General features: G+C 37.7%; 1 protein-coding gene and 1 pseudogene across 4 annotated transcripts in view; both read right to left on the reverse strand.

The window, feature by feature from the left end:
- Positions 1 to 21,576, reverse strand: part of gpcpd1 (glycerophosphocholine phosphodiesterase 1) — a 35,209-nt gene extending 13,633 nt beyond the window's left edge. The window contains exons 1-13 of one of the 4 annotated variants that reach the window (XM_020933685.2): positions 21,470 to 21,576; positions 19,170 to 19,257; positions 18,094 to 18,184; positions 16,927 to 17,011; positions 14,030 to 14,105; positions 9,924 to 9,965; positions 8,792 to 8,915; positions 6,274 to 6,677; positions 2,754 to 2,883; positions 2,293 to 2,347; positions 2,109 to 2,204; positions 829 to 903; positions 438 to 477 (exon numbers count right to left, since the gene is read on the reverse strand). In XM_020933685.2, coding sequence (XP_020789344.1) covers positions 438 to 477; positions 829 to 903; positions 2,109 to 2,204; positions 2,293 to 2,347; positions 2,754 to 2,883; positions 6,274 to 6,677; positions 8,792 to 8,915; positions 9,924 to 9,965; positions 14,030 to 14,105; positions 16,927 to 17,011; positions 18,094 to 18,184; positions 19,170 to 19,218 — 1,267 coding nt within the window. In that variant the 5' untranslated portion in view covers positions 19,219 to 19,257; positions 21,470 to 21,576. Of the gene's footprint in view, positions 1 to 437; positions 478 to 828; positions 904 to 2,108; positions 2,205 to 2,292; positions 2,348 to 2,753; positions 2,884 to 6,273; positions 6,678 to 8,791; positions 8,916 to 9,923; positions 9,966 to 14,029; positions 14,106 to 15,200; positions 15,466 to 15,698; positions 15,826 to 16,926; positions 17,012 to 18,093; positions 18,185 to 19,169; positions 19,258 to 20,242; positions 20,572 to 21,469 lie in introns of those variants that run through there. The other 3 variants (XM_020933687.2, XM_055149811.1, XM_055149812.1) reach the window with 3 other exon arrangements.
- LOC129407753 (5S ribosomal RNA) lies at positions 3,542 to 3,658 on the reverse strand (annotated as a pseudogene).
- Positions 21,577 to 22,501: the final 925 nt, after the last annotated feature.

Raw genomic sequence — 22,501 nt, forward strand, 5'->3', positions numbered from 1 at the left:
ATATTTAAAACATCGACATTGGTACTGGAACTGAAAAAGCTGGATCATTGCATCCTTAGCTTTATTGGGCAATTTCAGAGCATACTAGGTACATTTGCAGCTTTTTGTTTAAAAAAGTGTGTGCTGCCTCCTGGGGCCACTGCAATTTAAGTATAAGTACTTGGTGACATCACTCACCTCTCATTACAAACATCTGGCTTTTTGAAGTGTGGATACCAGTTAAACCAATCACACTGTTTTATACTTCCAGATCCTGCCCCTCCTCTCCCCTCACTCTTTCCTTTAGTCCTCCAGGTACTACCCAGTTTAGCAGCTCTGTTTGCAATGTGGAGTTTAGGTGTTTAGTCCCACCTTAAATGACCCATTAAATTGAATTAACAACAAAAACCCAAACATCCTTTACAACTTAAATGGCCAGTGAAACAGATGGTACATACCTCGGTGGTCAGTTCCGTTCATGGCAGCAACATGAGCCAGCTGTGCAAATAAACAAACCAGGTTATAATGAAAAATCAGGATAAAACTGTTTTATACAGATGTGTTTGACTATTTAAACCTTTTTATATCTACACTCTTTTCATTGAATTCCACATAGATTCTTGTATTGTATATATCATTTTGTTTTAATTTAGACTTACTTGGCCAACAAGGGAAATTATATGGATAATAATGAAGAGCAGTAATATTCTGGACTAGCACTTAGAATTAGCACTTTGAAATACAGTGTAAATGAAGTGTGTTCCCCAAATAAACATGCCTTGAATATTATGAAGTTATGAATTATGAGCTACTGTAAAAGTTTAAAATTTAAAATGTAAAAAAAATCACCTTTAGAAGCTGAAGTTGGTCAAAAGTCAAATCTTTAACTGGCACCTCAATAAGCTCCAGAGTCTTGTCGTTTTTCTGTAAAAACACACACAATAATTATCGACCAACTGAAAAGACAGCAAAATAAACATTGCCAGTTATGTATTTTACTATAGAACTTAGCAACATTGCATTATACATTTTCTTTACATTTAAGTTTCATTTAATTTTTTTCCATTTATTTATTTATTTCAAGCAGATTAATGAACACATGAAGTATACATGTATCTAGTACACTTAATGTACATTTTACACATAGTATATGTATATTCTTTTTTATTGGAGCTCAAAAATTAAAACTAAACATAAATGTGAACTTCTATATCTACTAGTTCAACAGTGCAAAATTCTAAACCTTGCGAAAACATTTATCAAAAAACACATTTTTACTTAAGTCTCTGAAAACGTAAAAGCAATACATTTCAAAGTGAGGAAAAATTTGCCACAGCAATTGTTGCATAAAAAAATATATAATATGAGAAGGCAAATGGCCCATAACAGGAAGAGTCTGTGGTTGAAAGTGAAACTCATGAATTGTTATTGCATTACAATGGCATTGTGAACATTGAATTAGGTTAGATTACTGCACACCCACTAGGGCTGCTCAACATTGGAAAAGACTGTGATATGTAATATGGCTTTTAAAGGGTCATTTCCTGATCTATGTTAGAATGTTGTTTCCTCATCACGAACATACCTGGAGTTGAATTTTATTTGATTTGCACGTTTAACTCACAGACCCTTGCATATTTACTTCTTCTTTCAAATACTCTTTTCAACCTTGTGATGTCATGCAGTAATACAAAAAGTGCTCCTCTGCGTTTTTAAACTCTCTACACCATCAGAATCATTTGGGTAATTTCAGCCCTGGAATTGCCAATCTCTGCTGAAATAAAAATAAAAGGTAGCCGATAACTTCAAAACTACTACTACATGACATCACAAGGTGAAACAGAGCATTTTGCATTTTTAGAGATGTACAAAACCAATAATAAAGAATTAAAAACATGAGAATCAAACAAATCACAACTCCAGGTATGTTTTTAAGGAGGTCAAACATTTTAACATGACTTGACGCTCTCAAGAATCAATTTTGTGTAATATCGGACTTTTAAAAACTCAATTGCATCTAAAATCCAATGAAAACAGACGAACATTGGTGCATTATATAAAGCAATATTTATTATAGTCACAGCCAGTTTTGTGATTTGTGGAGCCCTATAAACCAAATAAAAACCTACCTTCTTCTTAGTTGCGATGCAGCAGGTCAGATCATGGTACACTACGGGGACAGCATCTTTAGAAAGGTGAACATCAAATTCTACATAAGCAGCTCCCTACGAAAACGCAAAAGATTATAAGATTTAAATACAAGCTTTAAAGTTTAAGCTCAGGGCATCTGTGTCTTATTCATGTAAAACTCACATTCTTGGCAGCACTTTTGAATGAAGCAATTGTGTTCTCCCTGATTCTGTGATGTCTGAAACAAAGAGACAAAAGCATAGCTTAAGTATAGGGCTGTATTAGGTCTTTTACAGTCAACTGATATTAGAGCTGCCTTTTTTCTGACAAGTATTGCAACTGCTCTTAGATTTGAGATTTCTGTTTTAATAATAGAATTCTGTTCAAAGTTCCCATTTTAAACTCATCCAGAAGAATTGACAAAAATACTGAAATGTGAACTGACAAAGTAATACAAGAATCAGATTTCAGAAGATGTTTGTGCAGATTTAAACTACAGGTACAGTATTTGTAAGGCATTCAGTATAGCAGCTTTGTGGCTTGCTAAGAACACATTTTAGTTCAGATCTATCAGTAGTAATAATTCTCGTAAATATTTAATAGGATATACTACTGATAAAACTAATGAGTAAAAGGTGACTCACTTGTCTGAGTGGGTGCTGCCTGCTCCTCTGTGCCCCACATCTAAAGTGCTTCTCTTCTTCCAGTATTTTGCAAACGAAGAGCTCATGTCACACTGAAGACCACGGATCGGGCGGATCACCAAAAAATCCACTGGGAACAAAGCAACAAAAAATTCACATTTACTTTTTGATATGGCTACTCAACAATCACCTCCTCTAATCTTTAAAATCCAGTTCTGGTAAAATCTATAGAGAGGAGTTGTAGTATTCAAAAGTTAAGTTCCTGTGTATAGCCAACATTTTGAGGACTTGTGACCATTTAAAAGATAAAATATTGTGTTTAAAATGAATAAATGGAGCTCAACAGTGACCACCTACTGGCTGCTAATCAGCTACGTGTTATCTAATGACCACAGGAACTTTAATTTGATTTAAAAGCAATTTCTGAAACTCAAAGTTATTAAAGCATTTGGCAGATCTTGCATGTTAAATCACCCTTCTGGACTTAAAACATTCACCTTACAGATTGATTGATGGCATTTATATAGCGCCTTTCAAGATACCCAAAGTTACAGTTCATTATTCAGTCACTCCACACTCAGTAGTGGTAAGCTACTACTGTAGCCACAGCTGCCCTAGGGCAGACTGGCGGAAGCGAGGCTGCCAATCTGCGCCATCGGCCCCTCCAACCACCACCATCACTCAGGCTCACACCAATTTCATACTAGGCAATGTGGGTGAAGTGTCTTGCCTAAGGACACAACAACAGTTTTTGTTTTTGTTTTTTTTTGTTTTTTGCCACTGGCGCCCCACTGTGGCACCTGGAATTCCTAGTGGTCTCCCATCCAAGTACTACCCAGGCCCAGCCTGCTTAGCTTCTGAGATCTGACGGGATCAGGCTTTTACAAGCCGGTATGGCCAGATATTAGTTAGCACATAGCAGGTTAGCCTCTGCAATGTCTTTGAGATCTCTCTGGGAAAAAAAAAAGGTATTTCTGGAAGTGGAGCAAGCGATCACTGACTATGGCAACAGTGCTAAGCTTTCAACACTCCTCCAAAACCAGGGGTCTCAGACTCGCGGCCCGGGGGCCAACTGCGGCCCGCGGAAGGATTTTTTGCGGCCCTCCACTTGATTCCAAAGAATAATGTCAGTGCGGCCCGCGGTAGATGTACACACAATCCCAACCCCCTACCGCGGGCCGCACTGACAGATGAAGCTGCAATCGGTGCCCATGCAGATTCACAACAGATTATTAACGCAGTTTACATCCCAAAACTCAATTTACAGCAGTTGTGAAGCAACGAGTCTAAGTGGATCTGTTAATACAAGTACACGTGCACATACGGCGTCACCGAAGAACCAAAACAAACCACACATGGTGGTACACGTGTGCGCACTTCACTTTACGCTCCCACAACCACAGCATCAGAGCGCAGAGGAGGCGCTGACACAATTCCCCTGTTCATAAGTATGGGACCTTTATTGAAGGGGCTCATAAGAAATAAAAAGACTTTTACAGTCTGTTTACCTGCTCAACACTCGGTGCGTAACTTGCTGGCAACCCGATGACCAGGCTCCACCTGTGCGTCGCCGAAATCCACGCGCACTCAGCGGCAAACAGCTGTCCCATCAATATGCAAGCACCACAAAACTGCAGTGATCTATTCCAGAGGCTTGGCGACATGTTAGCAAAAAGTACGAGGCAAAAACAAGCGTCTTCCATCCATGTTTGACATACGAGAAGCAGATACACTCCAGTGTGGCGCTTTCACACCGGCAAACGAACCAAAACTGGTCCGATTAACGAGCCTCTGTATCCCGGTAGGACAACGATACCTCCAGTAACCAATACTGATGTTCCCTGTTAATACCGCGGGCGTCCTCATCTCAAATTATCACCACGAACTCATAAAACAGCAACGCAGAACTTTCTACAAACTCACCGCATCAGTTCTGAGTTCGGGTAACAGCAGAAGCCAACAGCGTTCAGCGTAGCGCGCAGCTCCTCAGGACGGCGCTGGAGTCTGGTCCTTGGTCTTCTGTCGTCCTACAAGCGCGTTGGTCAGATGGTCCGGAGGCTCTGTCCTCCATGTGCTGGTTCCAGACGGTGGCGAACAAGACCAGTGCGCAATGACTGGGTCTGAGCGGGTACGTTCCGCCGTCTGCGCGCTGGTTCCGTGTTCCGTGCGGGGAAAGTGAGAATGCGCTGTGGACTACAGGTCTGTGCTGCTCCTGTCCTCCGCGCTCAAGAACCGCGGCTGGTTCCGAGGTGGTGCAAAGCATCCGGACAGAACGTGAATCCAGTTTAGTTGGTGTCCGCATTTGGTTCTTCCCGGGAAAAGCGCTTTTCACTCCCCGCTCCACGTCATCTGAGCCCGGACAGAACCGGAGCTGCTCCCGCTGGTTCGGGACTCCGGTTTGGATCTAGTCCGACTGTATTTCTCACACACTAGGCTAAAAGCAGGACATTTTTAAAGGTGAATCAATTGAATGGGCGATTGCCTATTGCCATAAAATTATTTGATTAATTAAAGCCTAAAATAACAAATGCTGGTTCCTACATGATCACAGGGAACAAAGGGACCTCTGTAGGTCCTGAACAGAAGTACACACCCCCATTTTTGACTCACTCTGGAGCCACACGTTCGCACGTTCTTGCTCTGATCTTCGTGTATTACATTCTCTGTATTGGCCATTGTTGGTAAAATATTTCGAAAATGAATCGCGGCTGCGTCTGGACAATCTGTTACTGCGCTGGAGTCGTACAGCGCGTCATTACAGGCAGGAGACGCGTTTCTCCCATGATGCATCTAGAATAGTTCGTTTGGACCTGCTGTCTGTGGTTTGGACCCGGGTTCGCGTTCACACCAGAAGAACCGCACCAAAGTTGGTCATTTGGTGCGGATTCAAGCGAACCGAGACCACCTCTTTTTTGAGGTTTCGGTCCACTTGAGTTGGTCCGGGTCAGAGTCCGATTGACGCTTTCACACCAACGCAAACGAACCGAGCTAACCACTTCTGGTTCGAATGGACCATTTGGTGCGCACCAAATACTGTCGGTGTGAAAGCACCTAATACAGGTCAAGGCTCACTGATGAGCATCTTCAATCTATCCTGAGGATCTGCTTCCTCCTGCAAGCCAAATATCTCTCAGCTGTACAAGATGAATCGTAGCCAGGTTTCAACCAGCAAGGAGTAGGCAAAAGAAGAAGAGTAGACGTATTAGTTTAAACTTACGTTCTGAATACATTTTCATGTTCTGAACTGTTATTAAAGATTAAGAAAGTGTGTTGCGTGTTGTTCTTTCTCTCTCCTCTTTTCCCGTGCAACCGCTATTTATCGAATACTCAATGCGGCCCAGCCTCACTCAGACTTTATCTAATGTGGCCCCCAGGTAATTTGAGTTTGAGACCCCTGTCCAAAACCAATGGACCAAAGGACACTTTTAATATTTTATCCGTCTCTTTTATCATTCAGGAGATATGATTTTGTTTTGATGTGTCATTTGCTATGGCAACAGTCTAATTTGTGAAAGCTCACCTTTAACCTTCCCAATGGTCTGTCTGGAGTTTCGTCCCATGATGGGGAGGGTCACGACCCCGATGTCTTTCCCACTCTCCAGAAATAAGGAGGAGAGGAGACAGGCCGTGCCCACATATCCAGGGTGCACATCTCCCTGTACCACATGTTCACTCAGATCCTCCTCAAAAAACTCAAACGTGAGTTCCAGATTATCGGGGTCCATGGTGTGGATGCTGTATTCTGTCCAGCGGGAGGGCTCCAGGGCGTAGCCACAATCAGGCTGAGAGTGGCGAGACTTATAGCCTTCAGCACTAATCATGCTAATGCCCAAAATGGTGGTCATTTTGTGCCATGACGCTGCGCTGTGCTCCTCCTCTGCCTCATCTTCCTCCTCCTCAATGCCCTCCAGAGTCAGCTTAATCCTGGGGAGGTAACAGACAGATTGGATTGGCTTGACAAATATAAAAAGAAAATTATCTATAGCAGTAGTTCTAAAACTTTTCACATCAAGTACCCACAAAAAAGTCTTTGTTCTTCAGAGTACCGCCAAATTTAAACCACTTCTGCAACAGAAGTACTCTAAATCTTAACTTGGACTAAACCAGGTCTAAAACAGGACTACACAATGACTATGCTAGTTCTAATTGGATTCACCTAAAGAAGTGAAAAAAAGTGAATTACATTGAAATATTTAACAGCATGGGAATCTGTATACTACCGATAGACTGTATAAAATAAAACCCCACAATCTTATAGAGCAGGTTAATACAAACATTTTAAGACCAAAATGGCGAGACTCACTGCCAGACAGATGACAAATTTTCAGTGTTAAGTCAATTGAAGCCAGAATCGATTGAACCAGAAGCGCTCCCATGCTCACTTCCTATTTGCAATGCGGTGGCTATGCGGGTTAGCTATGTCCATTTAAATATACAGTCTATGATACCGTGTATGTGTATTTGCAATGACTTTGACATTTACTGAAGTGTAGCCAGCCTCTTAGGAGCTGGACTGATAATTAATATTATTCAAACACAGAAATGAAACAAAACATGTGGTCAACCAGAGAGAACGCTAATAAATACCAGCACAAACTTTCAATTCTGCAATCAATGAGGACTTATATTATAATGTAGATAGCACTGTTTATGTGTTTTTTGTTTTGCTTTCAAATTTCTGCTAAGCAATATCTTTATGTGAAACTTTACTGAACTACAAGAAAGAAAGGACTGGTACAGAATCTTTAAAGAGGGGGTATTTTACTAGCCTGATTCATCAGCCAGTTTCACTTTCAATTCATCAAACCGTCTGACCTCGCAGCATTAGAATTAGTTTGCTTGACGGTAGGTGGGTAATTTGTTTTTAATTTAACCAATTGCTGCTATTTGGTCGTGACGTATGTAAGGCGCCACTAACAGGGCTAACTGGTATATTAAGATTTTCCCAAATCCCATAGGAAGAAGGACAATAACTAGAGGTGTAATGATATCCAAGTCTCACGATACGATATCATCACAGTATGAACCTCACGGTACAATATTTATTGCGATGTTTTGTAGAGGCTAACAAAACGGTTAATATGCTACTTTTTCACTTAAAATGCCTTGACAAGACATAATCCAAAGAACCAAGATTTAAAAGTGCTTAGAACTGTTATTTCTTCATGTAATCTGAACTGAAATGGAGCAAAGGATCATGGTTTGTGTAGTTCTCTGTCTTTTTTTTTAGCTATTGCTGCACCATAACTCTTAATTTAATCAAAGAAACTTGTAATTCGATATATTGTGATGGTCCACGATATTGTGAGAACTTTGACGATACGGTATCACGATATTTCGGTTATTGTTACATTCTTACTGCTAACACATAACATATTTAGATCACCATGTTACCTATTATTGCTTTGAAAATGCAGAAAACAAAACATTTTTGATGCTCTGCGTTTCCCCTCTCCTTGCTCTCCAGGCTAAGTCACTCCCCCTTCAGAGCGCCATTGCAACACAATCAACACACACCCCGCTAATGAAACTACTGCACATCGTATCAGGTTTGTCAAGTTGCTGCGTACAGTTTTGTATCATGTTTTTGAATATTTATGGAGAATTATCGTGTGGGAGATTTGTGCTCTGAGCATTGCACAGAATCTTACAGCAAACCGTAAGTAGGGTTTTAAATAGGGCCAGGAGAGATCACTAAATTACTCAAACATTCATGGATGACAGCTAAAACCTCTTCAGGCATGTTTTTGATGAGGGAATGCTGTTATAACATGGTAGAAAGCAAAAAAATTTAAATAAATCTGCATAACATCCTTTCTTTAAACTGCTTTTTCAAAACTACAAAGAAAAACAACTGAAGTCCACTTCTTAAATATCAAGCTTGATGTCACCTCCTCATTGCAGTTCAATAATGTAAGCCGGATTTAAATTGCACACAAGTAACAGATACAGGAGATACAGTAGCCAGCAAATACCACTTTCGAGTTGAACTTTCACTGCCTTGGTGTTCTATTTCTGCCCCTTGCGTTCTCGCTCACCTGAATCTGGACTTCTTGAATTTCTTCTTGGTGATGGAAACTGGAGGAGTCTTGGAATAGTGCAGACGAAGGCGGATCTCAGTCTGACACGTGAGCCAACCCGAGTCCACACAACAAACTCCATCTTCAGAAACAAACAGAAAAAAGCAGGAAGTGAGAGCTGCCACAGAGAACCAGGCCAGTCACTAGTATAATATATTGCTTATGTAAATAAGTCAAGAGTAGCTTTAGACAACAAAAAATATTCAGTGTCTATGTATCTATGTGTAATATGGTTAAAAAACACAAACTGTACAATGAAACCCTTTTTATTAACATATTTAATATCAATAATGCGTTTTTGTGAAACAGAATTGACAAAAAGGCTAAAAATCACCTATTTTATGACGTGAAGACAAATAAGAATGAAAATATAAAGAGCTTTGTCTGTTTGAAAGAGCAGCAGTCCCTCCTCTGACTTTGATTACAATCAATTAAAATCATAATGGCCATCTCACCCAGCCCTAATCAATGCGTTCTGTAATTAGAATGGGTAAAAATACTTGTGTCACATAGCAAGAGAATGGCATCTATAACAAATGTGACATTTGATAGATCATTTTCTGGTCTGGTACGCCTCTAAGTTACTGCTTTGCCTAGAATGTTCCACAATATAGAATTAAACTTGCATTAAACAAACAATTAATTGACAATGCTTTCATTGCTCAAAAAACACTGTGGATTCTTGGTATTTACAAGCAATACTTGCTTTCTGTTATATGCAACATTTTGATGACTTTATCCCACTCAAAACATATATTTTGTTGTGAATTGTTAATCGCTATCACAAAGGTCTTAATTTTTTACCACTCTGAAACCCAATGGATGAATACAGCAAACAATTTCCCACAATTGTTCAACTTTTCATGATCCAACTGACAAACTGAAAAACTCGAATTTTACATTGTCCTACCCAAACACAATCAATCTATACAATATATAGTCTTTGTCTGCAGTGAATACTGAGCAGACAATCGCAGCATTGACAAAAGCAGAGGAGGGAGGCAACCCCTGTGAAAGAACAGCCTCATATGCAGTATGCTGCAGAGTGAACATGACTAAGCAGAAAACTAGATAATAGAGTCAGACTTACTGTGAATTCCAAATTGGCCGTCATCAATGTTCAAAAGGGAAGCTGAAACAAAGAGAAAAAGATTAATGGAAGAAACAGCATTTAATGAGAGGTAAATAAGCCGTCCCATATAAGCTCTATCATTTGAGAGTTATAAATAGAGAAAAAAAACTCTATGTCTTCCATTACAAAATACAGTAATTCCAGCATGTCTTCACACAATTAGCAATACACTACAGAATACTAAATTATGCTTAGATATATTTACATTTTGTGACAGTTTTGTGACAGTTATAGGTGCATTGTGTAACATTTCTGATGGAGGGTCCATGTTTCACAATATGGTATTAAACCTTTCTATCTTCATGGAGACCAAACCAGACCAAGTTACAGGTCAGATCTGTGAAGAGGTGACCCCACTCACAGTCAGAATGCCTGTTTTTTAGGTATTTTTGACCTATAAAATCACTTGTAATTTAATATATGTAAGGTAGAGCTGTGTAATGCCATACTGTGGAACATTCCAGACAAAGCAATTACATCTCCATGGAGAAATTTACCAGAAAAGATACACAATGCACCTTTAATAAAGAGCAGTCCAAATGTCAGGGTTATTGGGCATTGCTATTTGTATTGACCAAACAAAAACACTTTAAATTATGCTTTTTTTTTGTCTTAAAGAGTTCAACAAAAAGCAATAAATAATATGAATAAGTGCAGGTTGAGCTGAATTTTAACAAGCAGCAAGACGTATGACAGTGGCTTTGTTTACATGCACATTAAAATCAAATTATTATCAGATTTCTAGAGTGTTAAGATTAGTTAAACAACAAAATATGATTAATTCAAATACTCTCCACATTTTAGTCTTACAACTGAAAAATGTAATAATCACATTTTGCGTGTGCATGTAACAGCGGCCAATGTTACACTGAACGCGCTCTTTAAACAACAAACAGTGCTGTTGAGGGAAACATGTGAACATAAACCTATTGACATAAACCATTAGTGGGTGAAGCTAAATATTAAGGTAATGTTTGTCAGTTTTAGTGGGACATGTCTGGGCCGAAAAGAGGGAGGAGGATGAGTAAAACACACATATTCCAAACCCAGATACACAAACATTCAGTAGGTTCTGTATATATTAACATACCACACAGACAATATCACTTTTTTGTTGTGGGAAGTAAATGTTTTCTTGAAAATGAAGAGCTAACTAAATTTGACTGGAGGTTATTCGTCTTTACATGTGTCCCATTTCTCAAAACCTTGACTTCATTTTAAAACATTGCTTATTTTAAAGACAAGTTTTCTATAGTATTTAGAGTTTAATTGTCAAAGACTTGGGGGGTATTCCATATATCAAGCTAAAGCGAAAGCCTAGCTTACTTGGCCAATGCAGACTTGTCAAACCTCAGTTCCATTCCATCAAAGTGACTAATCAGAGGAGATGCAGTAACATGCACCCGGAAACAAACCTGGTTGAGACAAGGCTAACTGAAAAGATTATTTCAGCTTTGTCTCCAAGAACGTCTAAATAAACAATTTACTCAAAAGTTTCAGCATGTGCATCACACACCTGTGTCAGAACACCTGTCTCTGTCTGATACTGTTGAAAAAGTGACTTTTATAATCGCATGTCGCTTGAGACTTATCCATCTTAAAAATCTTAACCAGATTATTAGAGTTTATGGGAAATAGTGTTCTAAGGCTACATTCAGACTGCAGGGCTTTAACGCTCAATTCCGATTTTTTTGTGAAACCCGATGTTTTTGCAAGGTCGTTCACATTTCCAATTAAATGCGAATTGTATGTGATCCCCTGTGTGAACGTTAAACGGCCCGAAAGTGTCTCGCATACGCACTGGAGACACGATGACGTCAACCGCAGCGAGCGTGCTCTGTGTTTATGGAAATTGTCCAAACATGGACGCGAGCATTGAGCACTTGGCGATTTTAAAGTTCCTCTTGTACTGGAGCCAGAACATGAACAACTTACTTGTTTTAAAGAGGAGATTGAGAAGGAGAAGGACAAGGTTTTTGGCCATGGTGTTTTGTGGGGCAGCGGCAGCGACGTCCGTTGAAAGGAACGTGTGGATGTAGAGATGTAGCCAAGAGTGGTGATGTGCTTCAATTCATTGACACTGAGTTCATTAACAATTTTTGCCTACTTCAGCGCAGAATAGTGATGTTTGTGGCTTGTTGATAACATGTAGGTCGGATTCATGCGCTTTGACCGTTCACACTGAAGTCGCATGTCAAAAGATCAGATATGTATCGGTTTCAGGACCACATTTCGAAGTGACCTGGGTCACACTTGAAAAAATCAGATCTGAGTCGTTCAGACTGTCATTACAAGATCAGATACAGGTCACACAGGGACCAAAAAATCGGATTTGGGTCACTTCAGGCTGCAGTCTGAACACTCCATATGCTCCAATGCACAGGACACACATGTGTGGACACGGACACAAACCATATAAAAAGTTACGGCCATTATTTAATTCAAATGATGTTGCACCCGTGTCTGTTGTGAGGGGCAGTGGAGCTTTTCCACACATACAGACGCAGGTTTGAACTCTGAGGATGACAGTGAGTTCTGTCTGTTCGCTCCTTCATCACGTCTGTCTCTCTTTCTTCATTCTCTCGTCTCTTGCTTCCTGTCACTGCAAACAGCTTTGCACGGATTTTATCGTTTTTTGTTAGGCTATATGTGAAGAGGTCCGTTACAGCTTTACTTTTATGCATGTCATTGCTCCATTGCTCTGGCCTTCCCAGAGTCACCGCGAGCACACACAAAGTGCACCTTAAATTCCCGGCCTGAATTACCTTTGGTCAGAATCAAGCCTAGTTCTGTCATGGAAAGATTTGAGGCTTAAACTGGAGATAGAGCTAGAATCATTTTAGGATTTCAAGATAAACCTAGACTTGTTAAGTGAGTTTGATGGAACACCCCCTTGGTGTATGATCAATATTTTCATAATTACAGGGCGTATCCACATAAAATCAAAATTAAATGTATCCGTCACCATAAATAGGCCACTCTCTTCTGTGTTTTTCAGTAATACACATGATGACTTTAAACAATAGAAAAAGCATTAGTGCACTGAGTCACAAGATTAACACACTGTTTTCAATGTGCCACTGCACATTGGCATCCACTGATCAGGGTCCCCAATTGTGTGTTTCATGTTTGGATAATTATAATGAATACAGAAAAGGTCTGTTTACAGAATGATAATGAGAGGTTAAATGAGAAATGGGACATAGCCTTAGGTGAAATAAAAACTACATTACATTTTTAGATACATACATAGTACACCCTTAAGGGAACAAATTAGGATTTTCAAAAGTATCGAAAATCAGACACTAACTGATACTAAAACTGGTATCAAAACTAGATACTCATTAAAGCAAGAATCGATACTGAAAAAAATAAAATCACACAACTGGATCAAATTTGACCTTTCCTGAAGAGTTTCATCAGAACGAGTGTACTACTAGTGTAACTTTAAGTCTAAAAAAAATGTAACTTTTTGGTTGTGGATCCATCACCTGCTTGTTTCTATGGATATACCATTTCTCTGCCTGGAATGTTCCACAAAAGGGCATTAAATAACTCCACCTTACATTTATTTACTTACAGGTGGTTTTATAGCTCAAAAATACCAAGAAAAACAGACATTCTGACTGTGAGTGGGGTCAACACTCCACAGATCTGACCTGTAACTTAGTCTGGTTTGGTCTCCATGAGCATAAAAGATTTAATGCCATACTGTGAAACATTCAGGCCAAAGCAATAACATCTCCATGGAGAAAGCATTTGAAGAACCCTCAAGCAGGAAAGTTACACAACTTTAAATTTATCTTAATCAAAATCTGTACAGAGTTTACTCTTCAATGTGAAAATTGAGTTTGACATTTCAGTATCGTGACAACACTCGTGCAAATGGGAGGGAAGTAGAGTCTGGTAAACACTGTCAAACCAAACCACAAAGTGCAGTCTCAGCATTAGATCTTGTTCCATCAGCTGTAGTAGTATTGTAGCAGTAGTTTTTGTAGTAGTATTGTAGTCATAGTTTTTGTAGTATTTGTTTTGTAATTACAGTTGTAATGATAGTTGTATACCTGTAGGGGTCATGGTGCGTGGGTGGAGGTGCGTCTCCCACACATTGACTATGACTTGACATGGGCCACCTGCATTCTGCAAGGCCAATGTTTAGTGTTAGGGTTTTCAAATCAGAACACATTTTACTAGGCGACAAGTTCAGACTGGTCCCAAACTGGTCTTTTATGCTTTTAGGAGTGAGTGAGAAAGATATTAGAGCTGGTAGAGTCACCAATCCCCCACCAGTCGCCCGGGGTGAGATCTGAAAAGTGGATCATTAGTCAAGAAGAGACTGCTTACAGGGATTTTCTTTTTTTTTTTTTCCTTTTTTGAAATTGCAAGAAACTAAAATGAAGAACTGTACATAAATACTTGCTCTAGTCTGCAGAGAACTAAAATTTTGGTCCAATATTATGTTAAACTGACTCGTGAGCTTTGAGCCACGTAAGAATGTTGTTGCCTCCTCAGAAACATACCTGGAGTTGTGTTTTGTTTCACACACAGAGTAATCCAGTATTATCCAAAGCTTAAAATGCTGTTACACCTTGTGATGTCATAAAGCAAGTTAACTGCTTAGTTCAGTTACCTTTAGTTCAGTAGAGTGTGGCAACAGCAGAACTGAAATTATCCAAATGATTCCAGTAAAGGTGTATGGAGTTTAAAACCATAGTAGAGTTTCCTGTATTACCACATGACATCACAAGGTGGAGCAGAGTGTTTCCAAATAATTTCCCTTGTGGATTAATAAAGTTTGTCTAAGTCTAAGTCTAGTTTGAGAGGAGAGTACAGCCTACATATGAGGATTTGCGTGTTAAATGTGTAAAAGAAACAAAAGAGCACTAAGTATGTTTTTGATGAAGAAACAACATTATAACACAGATGATAATATGGCATAATATGGGCTCTTTAACGGTGCACTATGTAACATGGAGATAGATAACCATTACTGTGAAAAATTCTTAGCAAAGCAACACATATGTATTGAGAAGGCTGATGATCCCTCCACCAGAAAAGTTACATAGTGGACCTTTAATGTCAAAGTGCTAGAAAAGAGAAAACTTGCCAATAGGGGTGGGCGATATATCGATATTTTAAATATATAGTTTTTAAACTCGATATGAATTCTGACATATCGTATATATCGATATAATGCTTATATTAAATTTAGAATTCGCCGCTTCGCTTGTTTACCTTCTCTCTCGTCACCTCCGCTCGCTCCCGCCTCCCTGATTTTGTTCGATCATGTCTCCTTCACTCCTCACTATCGCCTTGAACGCCGAAAGTTGGTGCCAGTGAAAAGCTTCAAGCACCACAAACCTTTTCAACCATTTACAGACAAGACCATCAGCAGCACATCCTCATATTCCACCGAGTCGCGTCCTTTAGCCCGAAAGAAACTAAACGAGCTGAGAAGTTCGCTGTTTATGCAAATGAGCCATGCGCTTAAGTTTCGTTTCTGTAAAATGTAAACACACGTGCGCAAAACTGCATTAAACACATTATAATGTCAAAATGGCTGATGTGGCTCTAGAGTCGTTGTGCTTTATATATTGTAAAGTTTAGTAATGTAAAGTTTATTTATGGAGAAGATTTTAATGAATAATCTGCTGCAGTGTCACTTGTACAATAGTGTTTGGAAACGTTGGGTTTGATCTGCAGTGGATTGTGGGAAACCTCAGAACTCCTTACTGCTGGAACATGGATCTATTAAAATAAGGAACATCCTGAGTTTCTTCTGGTGAAGGAGCTCATGGTTCTGGTTCTGGTCGGGATAACAGAGTTAATGCAAAGATGAGCTTGTCTTGAGTTGTTTTATCTATGAATGAAAAGAAGGAAATATGTATTACTGCCGACCTCTTACACTTCAATAAAAAAAAAGGACCTTGTGGAATTTGGCAGATTTGTTTTTGCAGTTTTCAGTTTTAGGGGATTATTTTTTCTTGAACATATATCGAGATATATATCGTATATCAAGATATTGCAAAATATATCGAGATATATTTTTTGATCCATATCGCCCAGCCCTACTTGCCAAACTAGTACACAAATAACTGATATTATACTGTATATAGAAACATATATTTCCCTCTTGGATCTAATCATTTGTTGTTGTTTTTTAAAGTCAAAGTTAGTTACAAAATGATCAAAAAGAGGAAATAGCTGAAAACTAGCCAAACAAGAAAGTCATGCCCAATACCTAATCCAACCCTTTAGCTTTACACTTTAAAACTATGGTAACCTTTGACCCTACCCTAGATAAACAGCAGCAGACACGTACATGTGAAGTGGTGTATTATATAAAGCTATTTTTGCCACTTTAATTATGTGTGTTATCGGGAAGTTATAAACATTTTTTCTATGGTGTGACTGTGAAATGTCAACAAGTGATGATGACTCTTGCAATAGTCATATCTATCTATCTGTCTGTCTATCTACCTGTCTGTCTGTCTAGCATTTTATAACACTTTATTGTCCTCTTTATTATTATATTGTAATGTGTGTGAGTTACTAGGTCAGGTAATTTCCCTTGTGAATCAATAATTTGTCTAAGTCTAAAGCTTAAAACTATAATTTTGTATTTTTAAAGTGGCAAAGAATTGGATTACACGGTGTGCAAGCTACCAGTACTTCTGCAGCTTGCACGCCCTGCAATCCTCAAGAATGTCATTGGACTACTTGTCAGAGTAACTTTTTGTGTGTAAATATTGTGCGAATGTGTGTGTGAATGCATTTAATAAAACAACTAGACAAAATAAATGCATAAGAAAACATGTATGACTTGTTTTACCAATTAAAGCTAAAATAAAAGTATTTAATTGTCATTGTTGTATGAATAGATAAGGCCTATAACAGCCAAAAAAGTACATTAATTTAATTTGTCAAGAAAATTGTGGTAAAGGAAGTTACTTTTGCTTACCTTAGACTCCAAGAAGAAGCCTTTAAAGTATCTGTAGTTAAGAACAGCTCCTTTTGGTACATTAACAGTGCCAGTCCAGGTACCACTGTTTTGGAGAAAGACAAAAAGTAAGTTAGGGCTGAATGATTTGGAGAAATGTATGCTTTAAAAAGGTGCACTATGTAACTTTTTAGTTGGGGGTCTGTCATGGATACGTGTCACAGTATGACATTAAACAGCGCTACCTTACATTTACGCACTTAGAATTGGTCTTACTGTGCAAAAATACATGGAAAAACTGATATTCTGACAGTGAGTGGGGTTGCCTCTCCACAGATCTGACCTGTAAATTTGTCTGGTTTGAAAGATAGAAAGGTTTAACATACTATAAAACATTCCAGCTAAAGCAATAAGAACTCCATGGAAAAAAGATTTGACGGACCCTCCACCAAAAAAGTTCATACTTAAAAATGTCAAGAATCACATTTCAGAATATTTACATAATATAATATAAACAGATCTAAACTACAGGGTTAGCAGTTTTATACACGATGAGAGGATAGTTCGGTTTGAGGAGGAAATTATGGTGCTTCAAAAATTGCAGCCTTAACAGATTTACCCTTTGCATCCAACTGTACTGAAATTTCAATTTCATTTTTTTTTTTTACATTAAAAGTGTTATTTTTCTATTAAAGAATGTGCATGTTATAGGGCTGCAGTTCTTTAGGCAATGGTGTTTCAGTCAACCATACTTTGTATTACTTGAATAATTTTTAAGTATTATAATGTAATCATTTTAAGAGTATAAGGATTTATATGGGACAGCGCCATAAAGGAGAAGTCAGTGAGTGAGTGAAATAGCTGAATATTTCGTATTCTTTGCTGTTTATATGTAAAAAGGCAGATTGTATTTCACTGTATATTGTATATTTTTCTGCACACATTTGTTTTTGCTGAAACTCCTGTGCAGATGTAATGTAGGTGAATGCAGTTTGGGGCAGATACAAAGAGATACGCAACACTTTTGAGAGCTTTCAACACGCCCCATTTTAGTAAATTTATCTTTAGTAGACCAAGAATTCCTTTAGTCGACTACAACCCTAGTTGACTGTCTACTCTATACCAAGGTCCTGTTGGGAATTAAGTATTTTTTACACACATAAAAAATCTAAACAAAAAAGTACTTACACATCATCTTCTAAAGGGTGCAGCGTCACAGCCTTTTGATGGCTCCAGTTGCCCAAGGCTTCACAACTTCCAACAACTGCAATTACCTCACCTGGAATAACACAGAATATACCGGAATATAAGGTTAGATATGTAAATGTGATCCAACTATCCATCTAACTTCAGGTAACACTCACAGTTCACTATATAAACAAAAGCACAATGCAAAAAGACAGAAGCACTTTTTATCTTATTTGTTATCTTGTTTGTTACTTGTTAATTTACTTGTTAGCATAAGTGTTTAAAATATACTTTCAGTTTTGATCATTCAAACTCCAAAAAAAGTCATTGCAAAAATCTGTACACAATATATATATTTTTAGATCTAGATAACAATAATACCCAAGGTTACCAAACATATAGGTAAAGTATAGGTAGGACTAGTCATATATAGTGCAGAATTTTGAAATGTTTCTTTGAAGATAAAACAAATAGAAGTAGAGTAAATCCATAGAGTTTAAAGGTGCATTGTGTAACTTTTCTGGTGTAGGGTCTGCCAAAATCTTTTCTTCATGGAGATGTTGTTGCTTTGTCGGGAATGTTTCGCAGTATGGCATTAAACCTTTCTATCTTCAGGGAGACTAAACCAGACCAAGTTACAGGTCAGATCTGTGGTGAGGTGACCCCGTTCAGAGTCAGAATTGGCAGAGAAAGAGTTTATCTAGGTATTTTGAGCTATAAAACCACCTATAATTGAATAAATGAAAGGTAGAGCTGTTTAATGTCATACTGTGGACAATCCAGGCAGAGCAATGACATATTCATAGAAAAAAGTAGGTCACCGACTCAATCAAAACAATCAAAATGTTACATAATGCACCTTTAAAGTGACATTTCTGCACTTCTTTGATCAATTTTAGAGCGACAAGCACATTTTAGCACATTTCAGATGGATAATTACTGTTATTAGGCCAACAAAATTAAAGATTACATTAGTCCCTATCATGCCTATATAAATTGCTTCAAAGTGCAGAAACAATAAGGAAATAGGAACAATAAAAGAATGGAAATGTAAAATTGTATAAAAAGCACCATACCTGTGGAAGTCTCTCCTCTCACCACCAAATTGACCTGAGTAGTCTCCATGGTTTAAACAGACACTGAAGGATTGGCAACAGACACAATCTGAAAAACAGAAAAGATTTTTGAAGGAAACTCCACCCACAACGTTGACAACAGGTCTAACTGAGGCAGTAATTAGTTTGACATTGGCTATTGTGTTCTCAAGGCTGCTAGTGTCTTGCTTTAAATAGTAACTGAACCTTTTGGATTGGGGCCCGCCACATAGACTACTTCAACATTCTGCACTATCTAGTATCCATAGTATAAAAGACAACCTATATTATAAACCATGCACAGCTAAATCAGAATTTGACAGTGGTCCCTTCAAATAAATAAAAAGAGAGTTGGTTCTTCAAATGTGTAATAATTAACAGTAACTGTATAATCTTCTGATATTTCGCTTTTGATTTAAAAATTCTTGAGATAATTTTAGGATAAAGCTACAAGTTGTAAGACAAAAAGTTAATGTAAACACTCATTAATAATGTCTCGAATGTTGAACTTAAACAGTAATCAAATTTTAAATGACAAGATCCATTTAACTGTGATAGTAATGGTTTATCCATGGTTTAATACTGGTAGTTTTCAATTTCAATGTTGTTCCTCCTGGTTTATTTATAATTTTTTATGCTGGATCAGGAGAATTTGAAAATCATGTTTTATTATAGACCTAGTTTACTGATCAATTTCTGTTTTGTTTTGTTGGGTTTTTTTGGACCTGGGTTAGTCCTGTTTAAGACCTGAATGTGTAGTTCTTGGAATGAGACGTGGCACAGTCCAGTTTCAGTCCTGGTTCATGGTTCTGCCCTGATTTGGCCATGGTTAACTCTTGGATTAGTAGTATAGCTATAGGTTCTGGTTCAGATCCTAGTTTAGTCCTGGTGTGGTCTTGGTTCAGTCCAAGTTTAGCCCTGGTTTAGATACTTATTCAGACAACAGCTCTAGACTAAAATCTCAATGCAGATGATTCTAGTTCAACAATAAACTGCGGTTGACATAGCTTAACATGAGTAAACTAGCACAAGAAAATTATAACTTTTAACCTAACCTTTTTGGAAATGGCACCGTAGTTTTCCTTTGGCAGTAGTGATAACTTAATTCAGCAAAAAACATGAACGATTATCCAGCAGAGAGGCATCTGACAGACTGAAAGCAAAAAATGTGCTCGGATATTTCGCCGGTAGCCATGCCTTCCTCCTTCGTTTATAAAGCAAAATTAGCCACGACTAGCTAAAATACCTCTTAAAATAAAAGTAATTATATCATATATTACATTAAAACGCTACGGGCAAAGAAAAACCTGAAGACTGAAGGACAATCGCGGCTGTTGATGCTTTGAGCGGTAAGATCATCACGGTGTCCAGATAAACAAAATGTGATACGCACTTCCGGGAAACTTTTTCAAAGTAAAATACTCATCGGGTTAATTACAAGTTTTCAACTTTTAATCTTAACTTTGCGTGACAATTGTTGTTTATTTAAGTAAAAATGTTACCCAAATTGTTTTCTAGTATAATAATATGACTTTTGATCAGGAAAAAAAAAAAAAGTTACTTTTGCATGTTTAAATTCACGATGAATAATAGACTGTATATAAAAATATATATATATATATAATAATATAAATATATAAATAATAGAAAATAGAAATAGGAAATTTACGGTGTATATAGTAAGGTAAATATTAAATACAAAGTAGTTTTTTTACTAACTATTTGTCCAGTTAAAGCAAAAATAAACAGCTAGTCTAGGCTATGTATGTGAACTTTTTACATCTTTAGAGCCAGTATGCCGATTATTATAATTTATAATCTTAAATTTGCGTGATTATAATATAAAAATAATAGGGCTTTTATTTCCAATGTCTAATTTCGTGTAAGTTTGTGGTACTTGACGAAGCCGGTTCATACCGCTTTGCTCCGGATTCTTGGTCAGTCAGCTGTGCCGCATTCACGTTCACTAAGATAAGGTGGTCACGCAAAAACATTCAGTCCATGTGCCCTTGCCAATGAAGTGCCATTAATTCATAAAAATGTGTCAGTATCTTAAAAAATATCAATTATATGGGGGGTATTTAATGAAAAGTAATAAAATAAGCACTGGACCAATATAAATTAACGATAACGAAACTCCCGTAGATAACAATGAAAATTTTACGAGACGGACAAACGTCTCACCGTTGGTATCAACAGTGGTAGACAGTTGGTGCATCAATTTAGGTCAAGATCGGAGGGCAAACAACTTGTAAACTAAGAAAAGAGCAGAAATCACATACCAGTCGTAGGGTAACACGTTTTTGGACTTCTCCATTGGAGCTTGTTGGTCTTGTTTTGCGGATGCGCTAAAGTGCGGGTGAAACATGGGTGGAGTTTTGAGTGGGTGGGGGATGTTGTGTGTCGTGACATCACTATTTCTGCAACCTTGAGCAGTAAACAAAAACAAGTCCACATGGAAAGAGGATTTCATCTGACAGACTGGCACCATGCCCAGATATGTCTCCTATATTCCACGAAAGCGCGATGTTACGCAATTATATTGTATTAGACTACAGACTGCACCGTAAATTTGGGCTATAGGCTATCAATGTATGATTTCATAAACCAAACAAAACATTCCTTGTACAGGGCCTTATTTGTTCTCCAGTTGTGCAGCAAAATCATATATACATAGCCTAGTTTGAGAATTTGCATTAAGAAGTTTGTGAATGTAAACCAGTGATGAAAGAGGTACTCAAGTTTTTTTACTAGTAGTTTTGTTTTGTTAGTAAAAGTACAGATACCAAAGGGAAAAAAAATACTCAAGTGTAATATGAAAAAAAATCTACTTACATAAAAATATTAAAATACCCTTTTAAAAATCTTCAAGGGTAAAAAGTAAAAGTATTTTGTGCAGAGTTTGAGATCTAATAAAGCTTCAAATGTAGTGATTTTGATAAAGAGTTTTGTTCAACAAAGACAATTGAATTCTTTTTTTTTTTTTTTTTTTGTAGTTATTTTTATTTGTATATTTATCTTTGCTCAAACTATTACCTTGAAAAATCCTGCAAGGTTTTCAGCAGATCTCACAATAATAGAAATACTTATACTTTTCAATCTTGGAGTAGAAAGTACAGATACATGCTCTCAAATGTTGGTAAATAAAAGTTAAAAGTACCCATTTAAGTACAGATAGCTAAAATTTCTTCTACTTTTACTTTGTTACGTTCCACCACTGATGTAAACTAACGTGACAAACATACAAAATACACATTCAAACTATGGGCCTAGTAATCTAAGTAATCTGTTAAAACCTCACTGAGATTGTTACT

This window comes from Boleophthalmus pectinirostris, unplaced genomic scaffold (assembly GCF_026225935.1).
Source record: "Boleophthalmus pectinirostris isolate CB_2022bp ecotype Guang Dong unplaced genomic scaffold, ASM2622593v1 HiC_scaffold_13, whole genome shotgun sequence".
Lineage (NCBI taxonomy): Eukaryota > Metazoa > Chordata > Actinopteri > Gobiiformes > Gobiidae > Boleophthalmus > Boleophthalmus pectinirostris.